Source organism: Heteronotia binoei, chromosome 21 (genome assembly GCF_032191835.1).
Source record: "Heteronotia binoei isolate CCM8104 ecotype False Entrance Well chromosome 21, APGP_CSIRO_Hbin_v1, whole genome shotgun sequence".
Lineage (NCBI taxonomy): Eukaryota > Metazoa > Chordata > Lepidosauria > Squamata > Gekkonidae > Heteronotia > Heteronotia binoei.
Window position 1 is genome coordinate 163,951,682 of NC_083243.1, and position 23,437 is coordinate 163,975,118.

Here is a 23,437-nt window from a genome sequence, read left to right on the forward strand (position 1 = left end):
AGTTCATAAATGAGCTCTTCACTACCTTCACTGGGGTTTGGGGCTCAGACTGAAACAAACACCCACTTTTTGACACTTTGGACTCCTAGCCAAAACAAACAATATCTGGGCTATTAAGAACTACTGGCATCACTCTGAGGCTTTAAAAACGCACTAAGAATTTGTAAGCAAAAGACCAAAAAGACCCGTTTTTGCTGGCGAGCTTAGTTGTAAAAAGCACTCAGATCTGCACAAAAGGCCACATGAGATTTTCAAAGAAATGGTTCCAGCCAAATTTATCCTCTTCATCATGCCGTGTTTTAAAAATCTATTAAAGAAAAGTGCTTTGGACGGTGCAGTCTTCTGTGATTTGGACCACAAGAGTTTATGCTCAAGGCTCTGATTAACAGCTTCCTGAGAGTAAAATGCAGTGACCTTAAGTTTGCTAAACTGACAGCTTTGCACTAGTGTAACTATTATGGAATTATGTTTGTGTGTGAGTTCTTGCCTAAGAAAACAAATACTGTTTTGCGCAAACTAGCACACACAAATGCACTGGAACCTTCTTTTTTGTACTTGATATACTGGTTTAGTTGATCAACCACTTCACATTTGAGTTCCTTAAGAACCCTTGAGCATATGCCACGAGGATCTGGAGATGTACTGGCTTTTAATCTTCCAGGTGGGACTAGAACTTCATCTCTTGTCACTTTAATTCAACTCAGTTCTTCAGGCTCCCTTCCTGAAAATAGTGGCTGTGGCTTGGGTACAAGCCTCACACGTTCCATAGGGAACACAGATGCAAACAACTCATCAGGCTTCTCTGCCATCTCCCCATCTTCCTTAAGCAACCCTGTTATTCCTTGGTCATCCAGAGGCCCAGCAGCTTCTTTGGCTGTTTTTTTTGCTATGGATAAATTTAAATAAAAGCTTATCGTTTGCCTTGATGCCCTACTCCCCAAATTCTTTCCAAATGTCTAATTATTAACTTAACACTTCTTTTGCCAGGCCCTGTGGTCCTTTCTGTTCATTTCATTGGGACAGACCTCCTTTTTTTTTTAAAGAAGCCTTTTAGCTTTTTCTGGCTTCCTTGACTTGGTCATTAACCACACAGGCCTTCTTTTAGACCTGGCAGTGCCTTCCTTAACCCAGGGAATGCATTCTATTTGGGCTTCAATTAGCATGGTTTTAAATAGCTTCCAGGCGCCCTCTAGGGCAGAGCTTGCCAAGCTTGCTTAATGTTAAGAGCCACATAGAATAAATGTCAGATGTTTGAGAGCCATAAGCCATGAACATCACGTGTTTGAGAGAAGGCAGGCAAATATAGGAGAGATGGAAAGAAAGCAACTTTAACTGTAAATGCATTCTCCAAGCCACTAGCTAGCTTGGTGAAGTTATTTAAAGACACCTTCTCCAACAGAGCAGTGGGGGCTTTGAGAGCCACACAATATGTGTGAAAGAGCCACATGTGATTCCAGAGCCACAGTTTGGTCATCCCTGCTCTAGGGATTTGACTCTGTTGTGTTTTCCTTTCAGCTTCCTTTTAATTATTCCCCTCATTTTTGTAAAGTTCCTCTTTTGAAACCTAGTGTTACTGTTTTGGACTTGGGTAACTTTCCAAATGATGTGAATGCTGAACTTAATAGCATCGTGGACCCTGTTCCGAATTGGTGCAACAAAGTCTACATCTTGCACCAGATCTTGATCCTATCCAGAACCAAGATCACTGCCCCTCTCCTTGGGTCTGTGACCAACTGTTCCAGTGCACCATTAGATCTTATTTGACTTTATACCCCCTTTGTTATACAGTACACCACTTCCCAACTTGTCCCTCTCTGTTCTGCCTACAAAACGTATAACCAAAGATGAATGTATCCCACTTATTTTCCCTATTCCCCTATGATTTTGAGACCTCAGCTACATCTGAATTGTCATTCAGCATCAAACACTCCAGCTCCACCATGCTGGCTTGGAGGCTTCTAGCATTAGCATATAGACACAAATAGTAAGTTACCCTCACCTACTTGGACTCCTACTATAGTCTCCACACATGGCCTTTCTTTGTCATCCTACTCTCACTTCCAAGTTCAGATGTGCTCCCACTAATATTTCTCTGTTTATGCTGTCATCCCTTTGGACTAAGTTGTCCCAAAGCAGTTCTACAGCTCTGTGGCTTTCCTCCTGGAATTAGTTCAAAAGCTGTTCTACCACCTTTTTGATATAACCACTAGCATAGTTCCTTTGAGTTCAACTAAGACCCATCTGTTTTGTACGTTCAGCTTATCCCAGAAAGTATCCTGTGCCCAAAAAATCCAAACCCTTCTTCCTATTGCCACTTTCCCTTCTAAGAATTCAGACCTCTAATCTGTGCCTGTCTAGCTGTCCGTCCCTGAGCAGGGAACTGGTAGCAATTCTGAAAACACTACATTTGAGGCCTTTAATTTTCTTAGTAATCTATATTTTTTCACCAGAACCATATGATTACAATTTCTAGTGTAACTTGTCAATGTGCACCATGACTGCTGATTCCTCCCCAGCATTATCATTTTATGTAGACAGTGTGTGATGTCCACAACCCTCATACCAGGCTGACAAGACACCATGCAGTCAAAATGCCTGCTTGTCACATACTCCATTCTCTATATTCCTAATAACTGAATCACCCACTGCCAAAGTCCACCTCCCCCCAACCCCGGAGGGGTGTCCTTGGTATGAGAGGATATTGGTCCATCACACAAGGAAGGGATTCCTTCTAAGGGATCACATCTCTCATCCTCAGACTGACAGCCTTCAGACTATCCACAACAGCAGAAAAGCTGCCAGCACAGAAGTGGGACTGTCCTGGTAAATCCCTGAAGGTTTTGTCCTCCAAACCTCTCTCTCTGCCTCAGCTTCTCCAGGTCAGTAACCTTAGTTTAAAGGGAACAAACCTGCTCCCTGACAGCCAAGAACTCCATGCACTGACTTACACATCCACGATTTCCACCAAGTGGGTAGAAAATCACACATGTGGCACTCCCTGCAAAACACTGGATAGTACCTGCTCCTGTTCTACCTTTATAACTGATTTAGTTACTTAAAGGTGTTTTAGAGTGAAACAGGGTGCTTATCTGAATCTGTGCAAGTTTCCACAGCAAGGATAATTCAGTACACAGCCTTCCTTTCTGATGTGGTGCTTTTAAGTCCTGTTTCAGGAAGCTCAGACAACGGGTGTTCTCTCCTGCCCCCTCAAATTCCCATGCTCAACTCACCTGTTAGAATTCCATTCGAAAGCCCCAGGATACAAGCCCCCAGTAAATCTGTGCCTTTTCCCCCAGAGTCTGACCTCTAGTAAACTCTGATTTATAGCTATGAATAGTGGCTCCAGACCCAGGAGTTAAGACATTAGCAGGCAGCTTACTAACTGCACTCAGGAGAAGCCCCTCCCAGCATGTGCTTCTATAGCATTCCCCAAAAGGAAGGAGATCTTCAGACAGACCCCAAACAGCTGAGGAACCACACAACTGTGAGGGAAAAACCACATCTTTAACACTCTTTGCCTGTTGTATCAATTTCAAGTTCAACTGCCCTGATAGAAACCCTGTTTGAAAGCTCCAGAATCAAGCCCCAGGAGACATTTAAAACTAATTAGTGTCTTACCTCTAATGAACTTTGCATGGCCAACACATTCATTGTTATCCCCTTCCTACAATTCCCAGTAGGAGGTATAATGTAATATAGCAGAAGGCTCAAATGGAGTAATAGTCATTTCATATCATATCAGCCTTTTTGTACACTTACAAAAATAGAATGACACTTAAATCTTATTCAGGATTATATTTTAAGGGTGAATGGTGATACTAAATGAGAGATTATTCAGGACATTCTACAGGAAAAGGGATTTTATCTCGTGCACATTCTGGCTTTATTAATAGTGCTGTTCGGGTTATAAGATCAATACATAATATGTTGCATTGACAGTCTCTCCACAACTTCAATAAGCCTTCCCTCCTTTCTGCTTATACCAGGGATTCAGTCTTGTGAAGCACTGTGTTACCAAGGATTTCTTGACAGGCTAGAAACAGTGACATTTCCTCACAGATCATATCAATAGCTAGCTAGGTAAAGCATGTATTACTAACATTTAAAAAAAACAACAATGCTGTTTCCAACTAAGAAATCCTGAGATCTAAAAAAGAATTCTCTTTTTCTGTTTGAGAGAGAGTGCCATAATGGTTTCAGAGTTTTTATTTTTGCTGTGTTCGGTTTACAGCAAAAACAATCAAAACTGCCAGGATTATATCAAACAGCTCAAACTGTACAAACAGGTCAGGACAGCATATTTACAGCCCCTGTCTTAATGACGTGTGTATACTGTAAAGAAGAAAGCAAACTGGGAAGTTGGACATTGGGGGAAAGGTTGGAAAGGAGAAGATCTGAAGGCAGCTGGAAAGGCGACTGGCAAGTTGGCAACGTCAGAAGTGGTCTGCCTGTAGAATGTTGTTGCACGTATCGCAAGCCTTTGCACATGAATAAATTTATCTGATGGGTGTTAAATCAAAAACTGCCCATGCTTCCAATTTGTTAAAGCATTTAACGGTATTTCTATTTGAAATTCAATTTCTCTAACTCAAACAGTTTGATGGATCTTGAATTGAAATGAGATTGAGAGAGCCTTTTGTATGAAAACAAATCATAAGTTTATTACTACAGGGATGGGGGAACTGGGATAGAAAACAAGCTCTAAGACCTGCATCCCAACACAATGAAAGACACGTGACTAATGGAGGATACTTCCCCTTTCTTCTTGACCTCTCTACCTGGACAAAGGAAGTCACCTGACTAACTGACCAATTGACACAGATAAGCAAATAGTCTTTCCCGGGCTTTCTTTCTACTGACAGAGAGCCAAGTTCTTCTTACTGGGTCAGGCAGACAATAGTGAAACAGGTAAATAGTATTAAACCTATAATGACTGGAACTTAGAATTGTAAATTCCAACAATGGGCACAATAATCAGACGCATTTGTATAAAGCATTTCCTTGGTACACTAGTGTTGTGCACTGAGGTCTAGAGGAAGGTAATACATGAAAATAATGCTTTTCTATTTATTTATTTATTTATTACTTTCCATTTATATCCCGCCCTCTCCGGAAGCGGACTCAGGGCGGCTCACAACATCATAAAATACAATCAATCCATAAAACATATAAAACCATAATTTACATATATCAACTTTAAAACCATTCTATGGCGCTATTTCAGTACAATATAGGCGGTATTGAATTCTCGACTGTGATTGCCAGCATTCTGTAAGATGTCCGGCGGCAGCCCTTTTTCAAACCGCAAAAGCCTGTTTAAATAATTCGGTCTTACAGGCCCTGCGGAACGCAGACAAATCCCGCAGGGCCCTTATAGCTTCTGGAAGGGTGTTCCAAAGTTCTGGTGCTGCCAGAGCATAAAACCCTGAAAGCAGAATACAAGAATATTCTGAATTTGAAACTGGAAAGAAGGCATGATCATCAGGGAAGTGCATCGTAAAAAAAGAATGACTCCTCTCAAAAGACAAATCCAGAAATTCCCTTTAAGCTATGATTTTGGAACACAGTAGCCACAATACAAACCTGATCCTAGTTGATACTATATTTCAGGGGCGGCCAACGGTAGCTCTCCAGATGTTTTTTTGCCTAAAACTCCCATCAGCCCCAGCCAGCATGGCCAATGGCTGGGGCTGATGGGAGTTGTAGGCAAAAACATCTGGAGAGCTACCGTTGGCCACCCCTGCTATATTTAACGACAGAAATTGATTTAATTTCATGATTAAGGGGAAAGGAGCCGCAAGACAAGTCATCACCACATAATTAAATGATCTGTAAAGGGATTATATAATGAAAGATCTCATTCATGCTATTAACTGTTATTGTGGCTCGGCATGTCTCTCATAAATTGTAATTATTCTAATGCAGCAGCTTGCCTAACCTGAATCATGATGATCTGAAGTTCCTGGTTAGCCAAATTCTCATGTGATCCTTAGGTCAGAGAAGTGCTAATTAAACACAACTCCCATATATCTCAGCTTCTGATTAGCAAAGTATTCTGGCCTTCTTCCAGGTCACTCAGGTCAACGAAATTACACTGTATGCGTGTTTCTTAGAAGAGCATTCTCCTCTGATAATTTTATGCAGTTCTGCTTTGTGAATAGCCAGGAGGCATGCTTTTGATTGCTGCAACAAAATAACTAAAATAGCAGCATACATTTTAAAAACTTGGGAGACAAGGCTCAAAGACTTTAGACATAGAAAACGTTATCCTAGCTGAATTATCTAGTCAACCTGGAGCAGCCTCTTTCACCTATCATCCAATAGCGACTACAATACAATGCAGTCCTAGGTAGAGCTACTCCAGTTTAACTCCATTAAAATAAGTGGTTTAACTCTGCATAAAATTGCACTGAAGAAACATACTTCCTAGAGAATAAACCCCGAAAAGTAAATCCTAAACATCCAGTGCATGTTTAGGAGTATACTGAGATACAAAGGACGTTCCTGGATCAAGTCTCACTTTTAACATAAACTCATCTGGTAGCTTCAGGCAAGTTGTGCTCCCCCCCTCCTTATTGGACTACTCTACAGGAGGATGGTAGAAGACAGGAGGGCCCGGCGTGACTTTGTCCTTGAACAGCAACAGAGTAGTTGTATGGATTATTGAGATCATGTATGTAACAGCTGGTGAATACTGCAGGCATGCTAAGTAATGCCTACTGCTACTGACTTCAACAAGACTTACTACAGTTGGGGCCTGAGCTCATTTTTGCCTATTAACTGTTGCAAGACTATTTCACCTGCATGGCACCTGTATTTCACAAGCACAGAAACACATTTTCTTTCATGCCCAGCTTTCTGAATTCAAGCCACTAATGCATATTTTCTGTTAGCAGCCAGAATGAATCTGTCATGCTGAAAAGATAAATCAGGTTAGAGAATGAGTCCAAAGACTCCTAACAAAGCTGTCATGCCCACATCCACAGACACCAAAGAGACCAAGCTGAGGCCGAGCACCAATCTGTGTCTAATTTTTTTTTTTTTTAAACTCTATAGCTGGAAAAAGTTGTAATGCTCTTCTCATGGAAATTAGCACAGCCACAAATATTTGAACAAAGTGTCATATCTATGTCTGCCGTTAAGTTTTTTAAAAATCATATTCACTGCAGCTTTTGAGACAATGGAAGATCTGACTGGATACTGTTCATTAGAGTTCAAAGAATTTTAACAACTGAACACAAGTAAGAACAGGGCCAGGCATGCAAGTATATTACTTTCTTTCTTTGCAGATTGAAACTGGGATCCAAATGTGTGAACTTAACCCACTGAAATATAATGCATAACAACAGCAAATGTGAAAGTGTGACTTGTGGTGCTGGGTTTCTGATAGTCATCACTTACAGCTATCAAGTGACAGACTTGCCTACGTGAATCATCCCACAGACTCTAGATAATATCACATGCAACAGCTGAATTCAGTGGAACCAAATCTGTTTTAAAAAAATTTGAATTGGTTGGTAAACTGGATATTTTCAATATGGTTGAGGAATAAAAGTCAGAACTCATTAACGGAAATCAGCCCAGTTCATATTACTAAATTTCTTTCTCTCACTTTTGTACCAGGTAAGCACTTTGAAGAAAACCTATATGACATTTCCTGTATTTCAGAACAAAGTTTGCACAATATTGTTCCTGCAAAGTTAATTATAAAAGCAGATATTAAATCAGGCCATCAAATGAATTAATATCCCATGTAGCAATGCAGGCTATTCCTAACAGATCATTAGTTTTTGGTTAAGCGGCTTCTCAGAGGACTGAAAAGAGGAAAATGGTTCATTTTGTCAGTATGAATAAGAAAATGGGGAAAATGAACTGTTAGTAATCCATCTCATTAAACTCAAGCACTAAAGCAGGAGTGTGGAACCACCGTCCTGAGGGCGAGGTCACTTGGTGTGACCCTCGGGGATTGCTGGACTGAACCGAGTCATGTGGCAGCCTCCCTGAGGCCTGGCTGGCCAGCCAGAATTGATGCAGGGCCTGGAAAAGTTACTGTCACAGTTCAGTTTGCACTTGATTATCCCAGATGGTGTGGCCTAATATGCTAATGAGTGTGTGACCTAATATGCTAATATTAGGGGATGTGGTCTAATATGCTACTGAGTTCCTGCATTTGCCTAGGGCGGCAGGCCGTGTGTGTATGTGTGCGCGCACGCGCCAGATTAGGCTCTCCCCACATTTCAAATAGAAAAACAATTATTTGCATTAATTTTGCTGGCCTGAATCATTCTCCTCAGCGGAGCACTGTTTTTTTAGTTGATAATTTTTATGGCCCACGAATGATGTTATAAATATCCATATGACCCTTGGCAGAAAAAAGGTTCCCTACCCCTGCACTAAAGGATTCAAGCAGGGTTCTCAATTAATAGCTTTAGAAGTGAGCAAAACAGTGATTTTTATCTCCTTTAGACAAAATGGGTTGCGACTATCTGAAGAATACATTCCTTGCAATAATGCGGGCTTGGAACCTATTTCATCAGAATATTCTCTGGACAGAGAAGTGGGTTGGAAAAATCAGACTAAACAAGTAAGAAAAAGTATCTGCTGGTAACAATGGACTCCAAAAAACCCTGAACTATGTAAGCTGCCTTAGACCTTTGGTATCTTTTGAAAACTGAATTTGAATCTCATCTTTATCCCATTACAACACTTAAGATGGCTGATATAGGATTTCAAGGAGGTCACCCATCCAGGCACTGACAAGACTTGTTCCTGCCTATCCACAGCAAAGCTGATGCATTATACATAATCAAACCTTCGTTGCAGCACTGGATGTCCAATACTATCAGCCCCTCCTGCTCCATTGCTGCTGAATGCCTGCCAAACTACTTGTCCAGCTGTTGTTGACAAGCAGCCATTAAATTTGAAGTCCATGGACTAGGCCATACCCACTAAATTCTGAAACTGCACTGAAACTGCCATCTTATTACTGTTTACTGTTGTTTAATTGATGTTTTTACAAGTTTAATGTGACTTATTGTATAATTTCCTACGTTGTAACCCACCCTAAGCCTATTCATGGGGAGGGTGGGATAGAAATTAAATTCATAATAATAATATCCAGAGTCTCTAGCTCTGTATAATCTACTCTGACTGATAGTAGCTGTCTGGGATCTCATAAGACAGAAGGCTCTTTCCCACTGCCTGAGAGTCTTTAAACTAGAGATGCCAGGGATTGGACATGGGATCACCTTGCCTAATGCAGGGTGGAATTTTTAGCATGATATGGTCCTCTTGGAAAAGACAAACTCTTGGTTTAATGCTTTTATTATGCAGCTGTGATTCAGAGAACTCCATACACAGAAGTACTGCTATTTAACATAAGATGCTCTGTAAGGACAATTAATGTCTTCCCTTTCCATTGCTAAAACCAGAAAAGCCAGACTTGAGTGCACAGGGACACAACAAAGCCCAAGTCAAACCTGTATAACTTGGGAAACCCATGAACACAGTCTACCCATCATGTATTGGTGCCAATTACCACCATTGCCACTCCACCCCATCTCATCTTTGCAGTCCTGGACAGACAACAAAAACATGATTATAGAGCTCCTTGTAGGGATACCAGACTTAGCTGATTGGTTGTGGTTGACTTGAGTGTGGGGTTACAAGTTTTGGTCTACACCTGTTCTATATTACTCTTCCCAAATCCCTATCAGAGGAGAAAGAATACTTTGATTACCAATTTTATGAGTATAGTTACTTCCAAATGAGAAATAATGGTAGGACAGGAATTTTATTTACTAATACATTTCTAGTAGAGGCAATGACAGAATGCAACGGAAACATTTTTCTTTTTCATATTGCCCTAAAGCTCTAATGAACAAACCAAGATTTATCATGACAGAATGGGAGCAATTTCAATGGTGTTTATCCTCAGGATTGTCTGTGGCTGAATCATAACTGAAAGAGAATGAAAAAGTAAGAATTAGATTACAGCTTTACAGGTGAGTATGTTAACAATAAAGGCCCAAATAATGGAGCAATCTTGATCAGAGGGAAGCATAGTTAAAGGTTTCAGTCATAAGCATCTGAAAAGATTCTTGCCCAAGGTACTCAGGAATAAGCTGTCATTCCAAAGAAACAACCTTGTTAACATGCTAATCAAAGCGTGCCTAAAGATTTCAGCTTGTTAACATCTGTGGATTCATACATAAAGATTGGGGTATGGCTGATGGGAACAACACTTATTGTACAGAAAGCTGAACTGAAAAGGGTTTACTAACAATATGGGTTGTTCTGCCCTACACATGCACACACACAATTGCACTCTTTGGAAACGTGATCATTGTGGATCATACTCCAACATCATATTGATTTTATATAGCACCAGCTAAGCATAACTACATCATTCTGTGTTCTGAGGATTGGGAAAAAATGGGATTATATATATTTTAATCTTACTTCTCTTCCTCTGGAAATGGCATTTTCGACGAAACCTCATGTTAATTTTTGGCCAAGATTCTGTCTTTTCAATAACAGTAGCTTCCACACAGACAAGGTCCTTCCTGTATAGTAATGGTGAAAACAAAACAGACTAGCTATTGATATTTTCTTATCAACAGAGTTGCTATAAAAAGGAAAACTTCAATACTGTTAATAATAATAACAACAACAGTAATAATAGGCATTATTATAGAATGATAGACAATTTACTTAAAAAGAAGACATAAGTCATCCCATGCTTACTTTCTAAGAAAGACAAAACAAGAGAAGGGGAAACTGTAGATGTGTGAGAAGTTCAATACAAGGTGAGAAGATCAGAGGGAGCCAATGCAGAGAGAGGAATAGAGAAGTAACATGTATAATGGTGACAAACAGATTACACAAGTTGAAGAATTCAAGAAAAATATCTAAAAAGCTGTTGCATTAGACAAGGTGAGATATGAGAGGGAAGAAGAGATTTAGGGAAAAGGCAAAATGTACACATATTAGCAGGCTTTGGCATATGCAGTTTAATTCTGTTTTAATTATATGTTTTGATCATCTTTTGGATTGTTTCTATTGTTGTCACCTACCTTGGGTCCTGACTGTGTTATATGGGACATATAAATACATGATTTTACAAAAATGAAAGAGAAAAAAATTAGCAAATGAGTGAGTAGGCAAGGAGAAGGACTCAGGGCCTATGTAACTTGTCTGTCAGGGATCTTTTATAAACATAAGCCAAAAAGAACTTGCCAGTTACCTAGGTGTCTAAGTGTACTTGCATTCTCCTTGTGCTAACAGCCCCATTTGACCCCCTAAAACCTGGTGCTGGAAGTTATAGGACCTGTTCGAAAAGAAAGCCACGTAGCTGAGTGGTGCCACATTGAGGTAGAAGAGGCAATGTTAGCAGAAGAGGGAGGAGGGGTGAGTTTTCCAATACCCCTCATTGCTGCAGCTCCCCCCCCCCCCCGCCTCAACTCACATGGTGGTTTTTAATCCATGCAGGTCCCAGACTTCCATCATAAGCTTTTTGATAATCAAAGGGAGCTTCTGGAAGAAGGGGAAAATGGAGACGATGCATGACGCCCAGTATGCTACACTCATGTTTGGCAGAATACAATCCTATATATATGAAAGCAAAGACTGCTCCAGGTCATGGTGATTAGAAGCCAGACAGTGAAATGTCCCAACACAGAGTCCATTATATTTGCAAACAACAGCAGTAAGATAAACAGATGGAATAAAATATTCTGATCGACACATTTCCCAGAGAGCTTGATGTCTTATCAACTGTTCAAAAATTTTGGCAAAAGACTTATTCTGAACCAATTATCTCTAGAATATTTTCTTAAAGCCTGCTGTAAAGCAGAAGTTTTATCATACTGTGAAGAAGGAAAAAAGAAAAGAAAAAACAAAAAAGGGAGGAGGAGAAGAAAAGATCGGATTTATACCCTGCCCTTCACTACCCAAAGGAGTCTCAGAGTAACTTACAATCTCCTTTCCCTTCCCCTTCCCACAACGGACATCCTATGAATAGGTGGAGCTGAGAGAGCTCTGAGAGAAACTGCTCTTGAGAGGAACAGCTCTGTGTGAATTTGTGATTGACTCAAGGTCACATCAGAAGGTGCAGGTGGGGGAGTGGGGAATCAAACTCGGTTCTCCCACATAAGAGTCTGAATACTTAACCACTACACCAAACTGGCTCTCTGAAATTCCGTTTGGTTAAAATTAAAAGCCTCATATTAACAGTTACTCATCTTTTAGTGCTTTGGCATCAGCCTGGCTCCTCAAGTTACTACACAAACTGGCTCTACTAGTAAATATCCCATCTAAATTTATGATAGCATGATGCAAATAGGATGGATTCAACCAACAATCATCAGAGAGTGCTGACAGATGGGGATTTTCCTCATATTCCCCCTGCAATCCCTTCCAACCTCTGGTCAGTATTTGGATGGAAGAACCACCAAGGAATGCCAGGGTCACAATGCAGAGACAGGCAATGGCAAACCACCTCTGAGCATCTCTTGCCTTTATGGGTTGCCATAAATTGGCTGCAACATGAGAGCAAAAAGAAGTAGATGATGGGGGATGGCTGCTGTAAGAAAGCAGTCTGCAGCTATGCACACAACAACTTTTGAATTTGAATGGAAACACCCAAGATGAGCTTCCTGGTTATGATGACTGATCAGCTTCCTGGTTGTGACCAGCAAGCAGGATTTAAGCCCAACCAGCGAGCTTTTGAGCACTGCTGATTTTTATAGATTCTTCTGACATCAAGTACTGGAAAAAAATAGTCCTGACAAGTGGACAATGAGTTATTCACAGACTGAAAACAGCTGGCTTAAAATCTCAGTTCATCCAGACATACTGTCTGTCTCTGGAAAGTTAACCTAGCTATTGATATGGACTTCACTTATTATGAGCTATGAATTTTAGGATGGCTTTCATAGAGGGATGAGTCCCCCTTGTGTTCTCATTGCTCCTACAAAAGCAGAGGCATTCACAGAGACTCTTCGCAGGGTAAATTATCCGTGCTGCCCTTCCTGCTTGACCTCCCCCATGCCACTGGTGAGCTTGGTGTCGGCTTTCTTTCAAAACTCCTAGTTGGTATTGTCCTTTGTCCTCAGTGTCCCTCAGCCACCCTTGCTCTATTCCTTCTGTTAGGATTCAGCCACATATTCTGAGTTGACTAAGAACCAAAAGGGCCTGCTGTTTAAAAGCTTTTACTTTCAATCCCACCTCCTGCCACTGCCTGTTGGGAAGCCTTCCAAGGTAGGACCTGCAAAAGGAAATTCTTTTGAATCTGGCATTTTTTGCAAGCATCTATTGTGTATGAGAGAAACAGAGGCATGTGGGCTGCTCTCCCAACCTTCTATCTTTTCTATCTGAATCCATCAGCACAGGCTTTTTCAGAACTTAAGGAGCTGGTCAATGTAATTGACCAATCTTAGCTTTCCCAGTAGGATCTTCTGAGTAGTGTTCGGAGAAAACCCAAAGACTGTAAGTAAAATAGAACTTTATTAACTAAACATAAATCCTAGAAAGCATAGCTACTGGGAACAATCTGCAGACAGCTAGTTTTAGGCAAACCACTAGAAAGAAATAAGAAAAGGTATTTTGCTAGCAAATCCTAAACTTACAGTGTCTCTGCATTCCCCTTCCAAGATAGGACCTAACAGGGATATAGCTTTATGATTTAATGGCCTCGCAGATAAGCTTCTGTTATTCTAAGAGGATGTTTATCTTTTATAACAGGTTTTATCACTAGTGTAATGATACTGTAATGATGTAACTACTGCTTTTTAAAAAGAGCTAATAAAAAGTCTGCTGGTATGTGTGAGAGAGAAGAAATGGCACTGGATGTGTGTGTGCGTGCGTGCGTGTGTGGAGGGGGAAGGTGCAGAAATTCCAAAACTGTCCCAAGTACCGTCTTCACACAAAGATATCAGCAAAGCAGGTTTAGGAAACCGCAGGGTAAAGCAAAAAGCCAGAAGGTGTATGATTACACAATGAAGTTGCATGAAAGCACCCCCAAGGTGCAGTTCGGTAAGGGGAACATGGAGCAAAATGTCCACGTGAAAGCAACCTTTACAGCACCATGCAAAGTCTATGAAAGTAAGTAAGGCTGATGAGGAGCCTGGATATGAAAAGCATTTTAAACTAGAGCGTCCACATGCTATTGTGTGGATTTTAGAAGAAGAAGAAGACTGAAGATTTATACCCTGCCCTTCTCTCTGAATCAGAGCAGCTTACAATCTCCTATATCTTCTCCCCGCAAAACAGGCACCCTATGAGGTGGGTGGGGCTGAGAAAGCTCTCACAGAAGCTGCCCTTTCAAAGACAACCTCGGCCAAAGTTTTGGCTAACCAAAGGCCATTCCAGCAGGTGCAAGTGGAGGAGTGGGGAATCAAACCCGGTTCTCTCAGATAAGAGTCCGCACACTTAACCACTACACCAAACTGGCTCTTTTAGAGTTTTGAGAAAACTTTGCACATAGCTCTTTTCACACCTTAGTGCGACAAAACGTTCTTTTTACCTTATTCATTCAATTTGAACAGGAGAAGAAAGAAAGAGTAAAGTATTTATTTATTTTATTTTATCAAATTTATATCCCGCCCTCCCCTAACGGGATGATTATGACTTCTCACTGTAACCTGATTCTAAGAAGTGCACATACATATCCACAACACCAAGACCATTGCTTTCTGAAAATCTAATGTCTTAGGAAGTCTGAGGATTAATGCATCTGGGATCTGGCACTTCATCATGCCTTCCTTTCCAGAGAAGCATTAAAAGCTCATTACTGGAATCACTTTCCTGTTGAAGACATTTAAAGATAATTTTGCCAATGAATGATTCTGTCTTTAAAAAAACCAACTGAAAAGGTCAGTCAAGTGAATGTGTTTTGAAACATGAAGTATCCGTGTCAATGCCCACTCACCAGGGATGTTTGTCATAAATGTAAAATGACTGAGCGCAGAGAAGGATAAAGGAAATGTTAACCTCTTGAGAGACATTAATAGCTGAACTCTGCAGCTCTAGGAGAAACAAACAAAATACTTAGCTACCATCTATTTGTTGGCGCTATTACTATGAGCTAGTCTTTATCCTGCTTCCAAGAAAGAGAGTTTGGAAATCATAAAATGGTATAAACAGCACTGAGCAAAACTGGAATTTACAGAAATTTATTGCTCTAATATTAACAGTGATTAAATTTTAAAAATCAGCACCAGAGCAGAAAAGCTTTGCATTCATCAATTCACTCAAATTAAGCAGTTATCACATTTACTGCTTGCCCAGGAGCCCACACTTGTAGGGAGACAATCCTGCCAAGCTAGGAAGCATGGATAGTGTGCACACAGTATAATCTTCCCTCCAAACCTCTGCAACATACAATATGGCCCCGTCTGTCCTTTCAGCCATCTAGGAAGGCCCCATTACCACAAACCCTCATGACACAATGCAACAGAGATTGGCACCTATTGCTAAGTTTGCACAACTACAGTATACACCATATCAAATTGAACTGCCCTAAACTGAATGAGGAAATGTCATTAGATTTTGGTTGAATACAGCTAAGCACTGCCAAGCAGGTAACCAAGTTTGTAACATTTAAGGTAACCTGTATGCACTACTTTCTGCATAACCCCCTGCCCACACACACACACAAGAACTTTCTTATTTACAGTCCCTATGCTGCCAACCAGTGCCTTAACCTCAAAGGATCCAGGATCTATATGTGAGATGCCAGGAAAAGAATGGGGGAGATGCCGCACAAAAGTATCTGGTCAACAGCAGCCTCAGCCATCAAAAGCCAAAATTGTTTCTAATTCAGAACTTTTCTCTACTTAAGAGGAAAGAAAATAGGTCAATTTAAGTTAAATGAACTAAGCAATGTATAAAACATGACCCAATTGATATAGTGTTCATTGACATTACAGCCATTAATAAACTTTTCATCTCTTAACTGAACTCCTTATCAAAGTTCCATGATAAGCTCATTCCAGTCATGTGTTGCAAAAACACTAAATGTGCCACTGAATGCAGAATCCTGATATTCTGGTTTGATGTTAAACTTATAGCAATGGTATAGTCAAACTGTATAGCAAAATTTGAAAAACTGTGAGTGAGTAAGGCTCCCGATGTTCAAGTAGCACAGGTCCCTTCCACTCCAAGACAACACTGCAACTCACAATACTGATCTCATGTAGTAGTCCTTGCACCTGTCTCCTTTTCTCCTGGCACCACACACCACAGGGCCAGAGTCTTAGTACAATCCTCTTCTAAAAATGTTTAAGAAGTAAAAGGATTATCTTCCTGGAGGCAGTTGATTTGTGCATGTAATTAAAATGTAACAAAATTGAGTAGTGACAGTTTTGGTTTGTTTTTAACTACTGGAAGATGGTTACTGTGAAACTAACTTTATGGTCCCATTGGTTAGCAGTAAGGAGAAACTATGACAGGGTTGCCACTAAAATTTTATTTTTCATTTCCCTGACCAACATTTGTGTATTTCCCTGACCATTCAAATATAACCACAAGCTAAAAAATGAATAGGTTGTGTTGCTTTAAAGCAAGGTAATGAAATGTTCCACTCTTCAACTACACACGTCTCAACTGCAAAAATATTAGTCAAAGTAAGAGATTTAATATCAGCTTCTTTCAATATTAACTGCAGCAACATATTGTTTTGCAATTGCCCCCAAAATTACACAAGATACAAACTTCAATTCAAGTAAACTCTGAATGCTAACAAGTAGGAACTTTCCAAAGAGCAGATCAGCAGCAAGAAAGGAGGTAGAGTTTCTGCAATCTAGAGAAGCAGACAACCCTCATTTGCAACCTTTACGCATGGGAAAAGTCAGGAAAGAGGGTGAGAGCGCTGTTACTCTGTAAACTCCAATAGGAACAAGCAATCACATTTTCAAAATTTACTTTGCATGGTGCAGAGTAAAAAGTGCTAGTTGTCTGTGAAATCCAACAGCAGCAAAAATCATTTGCAACTCTGTGCTGGGTTTAGCAGGAGACAAAATGTCCATTCCGTACCCAAAAACATGCTTATCTTTATATGTAAGTTAAATGCAGTACTAACAGGTGGGGATGAAAACAGTTAGATGTTTAAAGTTTGTATATTACTAAACATTTAAATTAGCCTTGCTTTGCAAATGCTACAGGCAGACCTTGGAAATCATGCACAGACAGAGCTCAACAAACACATCAGGCTGGTTGCTGGGGGTGGAGCTAAGAAAAAGATGGAGCTGGGAAAGGGCATCATTAATTTTAACTTGTATTCTGCTACTTCTCTATTCCAGTTGCCACAAGAATAGAGCATGCTCTTGCAGCAGCAGGTCAAAAATCCACAATCTGAATATATTTTAACCACAATTTCCCTGACTTTAGACCAACTTCCCTGACTTTCCCCGACCAATTTCCATTTCCCTGACTTTCCAGAAAGTGGCAACCCTGAATGAGCTGACAAAGGAATACGGGGGACTGTTTTACAATGGCTTTCCTCCTATTCCCATGGTTGGAGACAAAGGGTGGTGCTTGGTGAGAGGATGTCTTGGCAGTACCCACTGGAATGAAGAGTGCTGCAGGGGGTGATCCTCTCTCAAATGTTGTTCAATATCTATATGTGCCCAATTGGTCTACCAGGCTGCCATCAGTATGTTAATGACACCTAGCTTTATCTGTTGGACAGACAGATGGACTCCACCCCCAGATATTTTGCTGTTTTTAAATAAGGTCCTAAAAATAAAGGGGAAAATTTTTTCCTTGTTTCCTTGCAAAAGTGAAAGTTCTGCCTGGATGTGTGACTTACATCTTCATTCCACCAACAGACCACAACTTCTCTGCCTCCCCACTCCCGTTGCAGTCCAAAATGTCCTCCTTAAATGTTGCATTTGGGGGACAGTGGAGTCAGAGGTAGAAGTGGGGAATTGACAAGCACTGCCCATCATGAGGCACACTAGAGATGGGCACAAACCGAACCACAAATTGTGCGATTCATGCTAAAAATGGCTGATTCATGGTTCATTCCAAACTGGCTCATCTGTTCCTGCTGCACCCGAACACAAACCAGCTTTTTTCTTGGCATGTCATTTGGTTCGTTTTTCCAGACATGATTCCCCAGCCCCCTGTGTTTCTAGTTAGTTCCCAGTGAACTGTCTAGATGGGGGACACCTGCTTTGGGGGGCTGTAGCTCAGCTCCCTCCAAATCCAATTCGCACCAAACTTGGAAAGCAGGTCTAGGAGAGTCTGCTGAAGCGCTTGCAGCAAGTTTGGCATCTCTAGCCCACTTGGGAGCCATTCTATGCCTTCCTGAACTAAATGAATCATGAATTTTTCACAAAATTGAAGAAACATGAAATGAAATGAACCACCAAACTGAGCAGCCCAATGAACCACAAAATGAAATGAATCACCATTTTCACATTCCATGCCCAACCTTACACTTCCAGTGGTGCTGCTATCTTGTGGGGAGATGGTGGAGATGGGAGTACCAGGTTGAACTGTTGCTGCCCTCTACCACATGCCTGGCAGAACATCTCTGCCTTACAGGCCCTGCAGAAAGAAAGTAGATCCTACAAGGCCTAGACAGAAATTGGCAGAGAGTTGCACCAGGTTGAGGCCAGAGCAGAAAAAGCCCTAGCCCTGGTCAACAACAGCTGGATCTCTCAGGCTGGGGACCACTAGCAGATATTGATCACCAGAATGCAAGGCTCTCCAGAGGTATACCAGGAGAGGTGGTCACAAAAATATGTAGGTCCCTGGCCATTAAGGGCCTTAAAGGTCAACATCAACACCTTGAACCTGACCCTGTACTCCACTGGAAGCCAATGCAGCTCTTGCAGCATCAGAGAGATGTGAGCTGTGTGTAGGGTTCCTGTGAGGACCCAATCCACTGCATTCTGAACCAACTGCAGTTTCACGGTCAGCCTCAAGGGAAGGCCCACACAGAGTGAGTTACAGTAATCCAATCTGAAGGTGACTGTTGCATGGATTACAGTGGCTAGGTCACAGCAAGACAGGTAGGGGGGCAGTTGCCTGGCTTGGCACAGTTGATAAAACACTAGCCTGGCAGTATTGGTGATCTGGGCCTCCATTGTCAGGGAGGCATCCAGGATCACCCCCAAACTCCAAATGGTAGGTGCCAGTTTTAGTGGCATACTGTCAAGAGCTGGGAGCTGGCACTCCACACCAGCCTCTCCCCAACCCAGTCAGAGAACTTCCATCTTTGAAGGATTCATCCTTAACCAGCTCTGCCTTAGCCATCCCACCACGGCCTCCAAACCCTCAGCCAAATTAACTGGGACAGAGTCTGACTGGCTACCCACCAACACGTAAAGCTAGGTTTCATCAACATATTGATGACAGCCCAGCCTGAATCTCTGCACCAGCTGGACACTGAATAACATTGGAGGGAGGATAGCCCCCTGAGGCACCTCACACATCAGGGGGTGTCTAGAGGATACCCTTTCCCCCAACAGCATCCTCTGTCCCTGACCCTGGAGAACCTAGGACAGCCAATTCAGGACAGTCCTGTGAACTCCTATGTCAATGAAGCAGTGGGCCAAAAGGTCATGGACAACCACATCAAACGCTGCTGTAAGGTGAAGTAGCAGCAGCAGCACCAACCTGCCTTGATCCAGCTGTCTGCAGAAGCAACCAAAGCAGTCTTCATCCTGTGGCTGCAGTGGAAGCCAGACTGGAATGGGTCCAGTGCCAATGTGTTATCTAGGAAACTCTGGAGCCGTTAAACAATTACCCTTTCAATTACCTTACTCAGAAACAGTAGGTTTGAAATTGGGTGGTAATTGGACGGATCTAAAGGATCCAAGGTTGGTTTTTTCAAGAGTGGAACAACCATGGCCTCAAACACAGACCAAATTCGGTAATTTGAGAAGGTAAGACACAGTACAGTGGAAAGCAAATTTGAGAAGGTAAGACACAGTACAGTGGAAAGCAACCCCTCCCTCAGAAGCTGACCTGAAAGTTGTGAGCTCTTTGTGCCAAATATTTGTTTCACTACCCCACAGAATGGATCCCAGGAGTCATTGTCTTGGACCCACTCCATAGGCAAGATAACTAAAACTTTGAGGGGAAAATCCCAGGCATAGAAATTGAAATAGGAGATAATCTTCAGCCTCCTCCCAGATACTGAGCTTCATGGCCTTTAATCTGCTTGGTGAACTGCAGTCCAGAAAATATTTCTATAAGGCTGACAGCTAACTTCAAGGACAGAACTATTCCAAAGTATATCTTACCTCAGAAGTGGCCTCCCAAGCAGAGTGAAGTCTTCTGCACCAACCAGCAATACCTAGGCAAGATTGAAGGATGTACAGCCATAATTGTGTCATTGCCACAATATCATTAGCCAGCAACAGCATCAGAATTTTGGTAATGCATTTGAAGAACCAGAGCCCCGTGGTGCAGAGTGGTAAAACTGCAGTACTGCAGTTGGAGTCCTCTGCTCACAACCTGAGTTCAATCCCAGAAGAAGCTGGTTCAGGTAGCCAGCTCTAGGTTGACTCTGACTTCCATCTTTCCAAGGTCGGTAAAATGAGTACCCAGCTTGCTGGGAGGAAAATGTAGATGACTGGGGAAGGCAATGGCAAACCACCCCGTAAAAAGTCTGCCATGAAAACGTGAAAGCAATGTCACCCCAGAGTCGAAAATGACTGGTGCTTGCACAGGGGACTACCTTTACCTTTTTATTTGAAGAACAGGCTCATTAAAATATGGTTATTTTGTTTTCTAGACAGTTTACAGCTGACTAATTCGAAGGCAAAGAAGAAACAGGCCAGTCCAATACATACTCTAGTTGCTGACAACTGTGTTCTCACCTTTAACTAAGCTCACTTAGAACAAAACAGAAAACAAGATAAAATTTGCTTCTGAGAGATGACAGATAGGAATTAACACATTTAACTATATTCGTCACAAAGAAATTCTGTCAGTTATTGTAATCTCCACACACTTTCAAAGGAAAAGGGACTTCTTGTGGCGGTCCTTTCCTTGGTAACACAGAGGACACTATACATGTACAGGGAAAGGCAGATCTAGCTATCCTTTGGGTTCAGTGGAATTCAAACAGTGGCATCAAGAACACAGGTAGCATTCCATTGTGGACAAGATAACTATTTTTGCCAATTTATTAGAACTGTCTTTTTTGCTTATCTTTCTAACCAGCTACTCCATCAGTGAAGCAGTACAAAGCCATGCAAAGCAGATAACTGGGATCTTCTTAAGTTGTGCTGTTAAATCCTGACAAGATGCAGGCAGGATTTACTGAAAGCTTAAACATAAAAGCAAGACCTTTTCACACTGTCCTGAATTTCTGTCCTTCCAGCTGTCAGTTTCTTGCAAATGTTTCATCTGCTCTATCCAAAGATGTAGTATATGGCTGATAAGAGCTCAATACCCAGAGAAGGCCTCTCAGTACTGGACGCCACAGAAATAGGTTTATAAGAAACCTCTTCCCCTTGCTAAATAATTCTATAAGTAGGCACTTGTTACTCTCTTTTTTTATATGGTTGTTAAGTCCCCTCACATTCCAAGAGCAGATTAAATGCATAACAGATCTGCTCAGAAATTATTACTTATAAATACGCCCTTAAAGTTCTTCAGTTTCCAAAAAATTGTCCTACCTATATCTTATGAGCTATTATAGTAGAAATTACAAACTGCGTATACCCATTAACCAATAATATGTTAAGAACAACAGTCAGCTAAAAAGGTGAACCAGAACTCTGACCTACCAACCTTAAACAGAAAGAAAAATTAAGAGAATGATAAAAGTGAAGCTTAAGCACTATTCAGAAGGATGAGAGAAAACAGGAAAGAAAAAAAAGAAAAAGGGGTCGTGAAGAAGAAGTGTTAGAAAGCCAAAAGTAATATAACAAATCAAATGTATATTAAATGGATGGTATCTTCTAGTAAGTTACAACCCTTAAAACTAAACTACTATCTAAGAACCCCCCACTAGCCCAAGTAATGGTCTTTCCTATGACCACTACTATTGTAAGTCTAACTAAATAACAAACTTGCAGCAGAACCATATTACTGCCCGTCCCTCCACTCTGTTGGTAGTATTTATACACTCAAAATCTCCATGAAGTTACTTTTCGCTTGATGTCATCTTTAGGCTTTAAAGAGTTCAACAAGCTGTGTTCCATATGTGTTCCTATTGTTGCTGCTTGTCCGGGGTGTCCAACAATGATAGTTTTCTTTTTGCTGATTTTCTGCTTTGGTCAGTGGTTGCTTCCAGTCCCAAGGTTTTCAAAAGGTTCGCACTATTGTCTTCATCTGTTGCATATAAAATAGTTCCGTTCCTGTTCACCATGATTTTTCCAGGCGTGACCCATTGAGAAGGAATGTGCTCATCTCGAAGTTTGGTCATAGTTACTTTAAGCTTTTGACATATTGCCAGAGCCTCAGGAGGTAAATCAGGGTACACCTGGATTCTTAGGTCTTGAAAAGTCAGATATCCTAGTTCTCTGGCTTTAATAAGAACCATTTTTGTTTGCCTTATGTCTGCAAAGGAGACCAGGATATCTCTGGGTTGACATCTAGTTGCCTTGCTTAAGTTTCCAATCTGATGTGCCTTGAGTAAAACAGGGAACAGTCCTTCTTTAAACTGGAGGATGGAAGCCAGCCAGACACTCATATCTTGAATAAGTGTTGAGATTTCATTTGGATTTTCATCAAAGCCTCTAAATTTAAGGTTCTGGGATCCTGCTTGAGTTTCCAACTGAAGTACTCTGTCTTTTAAAGTCTGGGTTTCTGCATGTAGTTTTAAGTTTTCAGATTGCAATGTCGTTCCCAGTTTCATAGTGTTTTCTGCAGTGAGATCAGGGGGGTTTTTTGTGCTGTAGATAATTTGTTCAGACAGCGGTTGAATAATTTCCTTCAGATTAAAGTCTAGTTTGTCCAAAATAGTTTTCTCTGTGTCCTGCAAGGCTGTTCTAAGTATATTCTGCAAGGTAAGTGCAGTGATTGGTTCTTCTGAAGCGTCTTTTATATTCGTGGTTTCTCCTAACGGTCAGCGTTCCCTGCTTAGGGACGCTTTAACACTTGCCTTTGCTGTTTGCTTTTTTGGGGAGAGAGTTCCCCCAGCTTTTCTCATCAATTAAAGTAGGAGTTTCTGTGGAGGAGAGTGGTTTTCGGCAGGGATTCAGGGCTTTCAGACAGAGCTACCGGATCAGGCATCCACCATTTCCCTCTCGACGCTCCGCCCCCTTGTGTAAGTAGGCACTTGACTAGAATATATATATGTATGTGTATATATATATATATACACACACACACACACACACGATGATCACCAGGTTCCATGATAACATTAAAAGTGGATTAAGCTGGATATTGTGAAGCACATGCCCCTAACGGTTATAAAATGCTATCTGAAGCAAGTAGCATTTATCAATTATATAGGTGTACCAACACT

The 23,437-nt window shown here is 41.2% G+C and overlaps 1 protein-coding gene across 2 annotated transcripts in view; it reads right to left on the minus strand.

The window, feature by feature from the left end:
- Positions 1-3,982: 3,982 nt before the first annotated feature.
- Positions 3,983-23,437, minus strand: part of MRPL21 (mitochondrial ribosomal protein L21) — a 42,627-nt gene continuing 23,172 nt past the window's right edge. The window contains exons 5-8 of one of the 2 annotated variants that reach the window (XM_060261199.1): positions 20,256-20,308; positions 10,462-10,565; positions 9,895-9,960; positions 3,983-3,992 (exon numbers count right to left, since the gene is read on the minus strand). In XM_060261199.1, the coding sequence (XP_060117182.1) occupies positions 9,896-9,960; positions 10,462-10,565; positions 20,256-20,308 (222 nt within the window). In that variant the 3' untranslated portion in view covers positions 3,983-3,992; position 9,895. Of the gene's footprint in view, positions 3,993-9,774; positions 9,961-10,461; positions 10,566-20,255; positions 20,309-23,437 lie in introns of those variants that run through there. The other variant, XM_060261198.1, reaches the window with a different exon arrangement.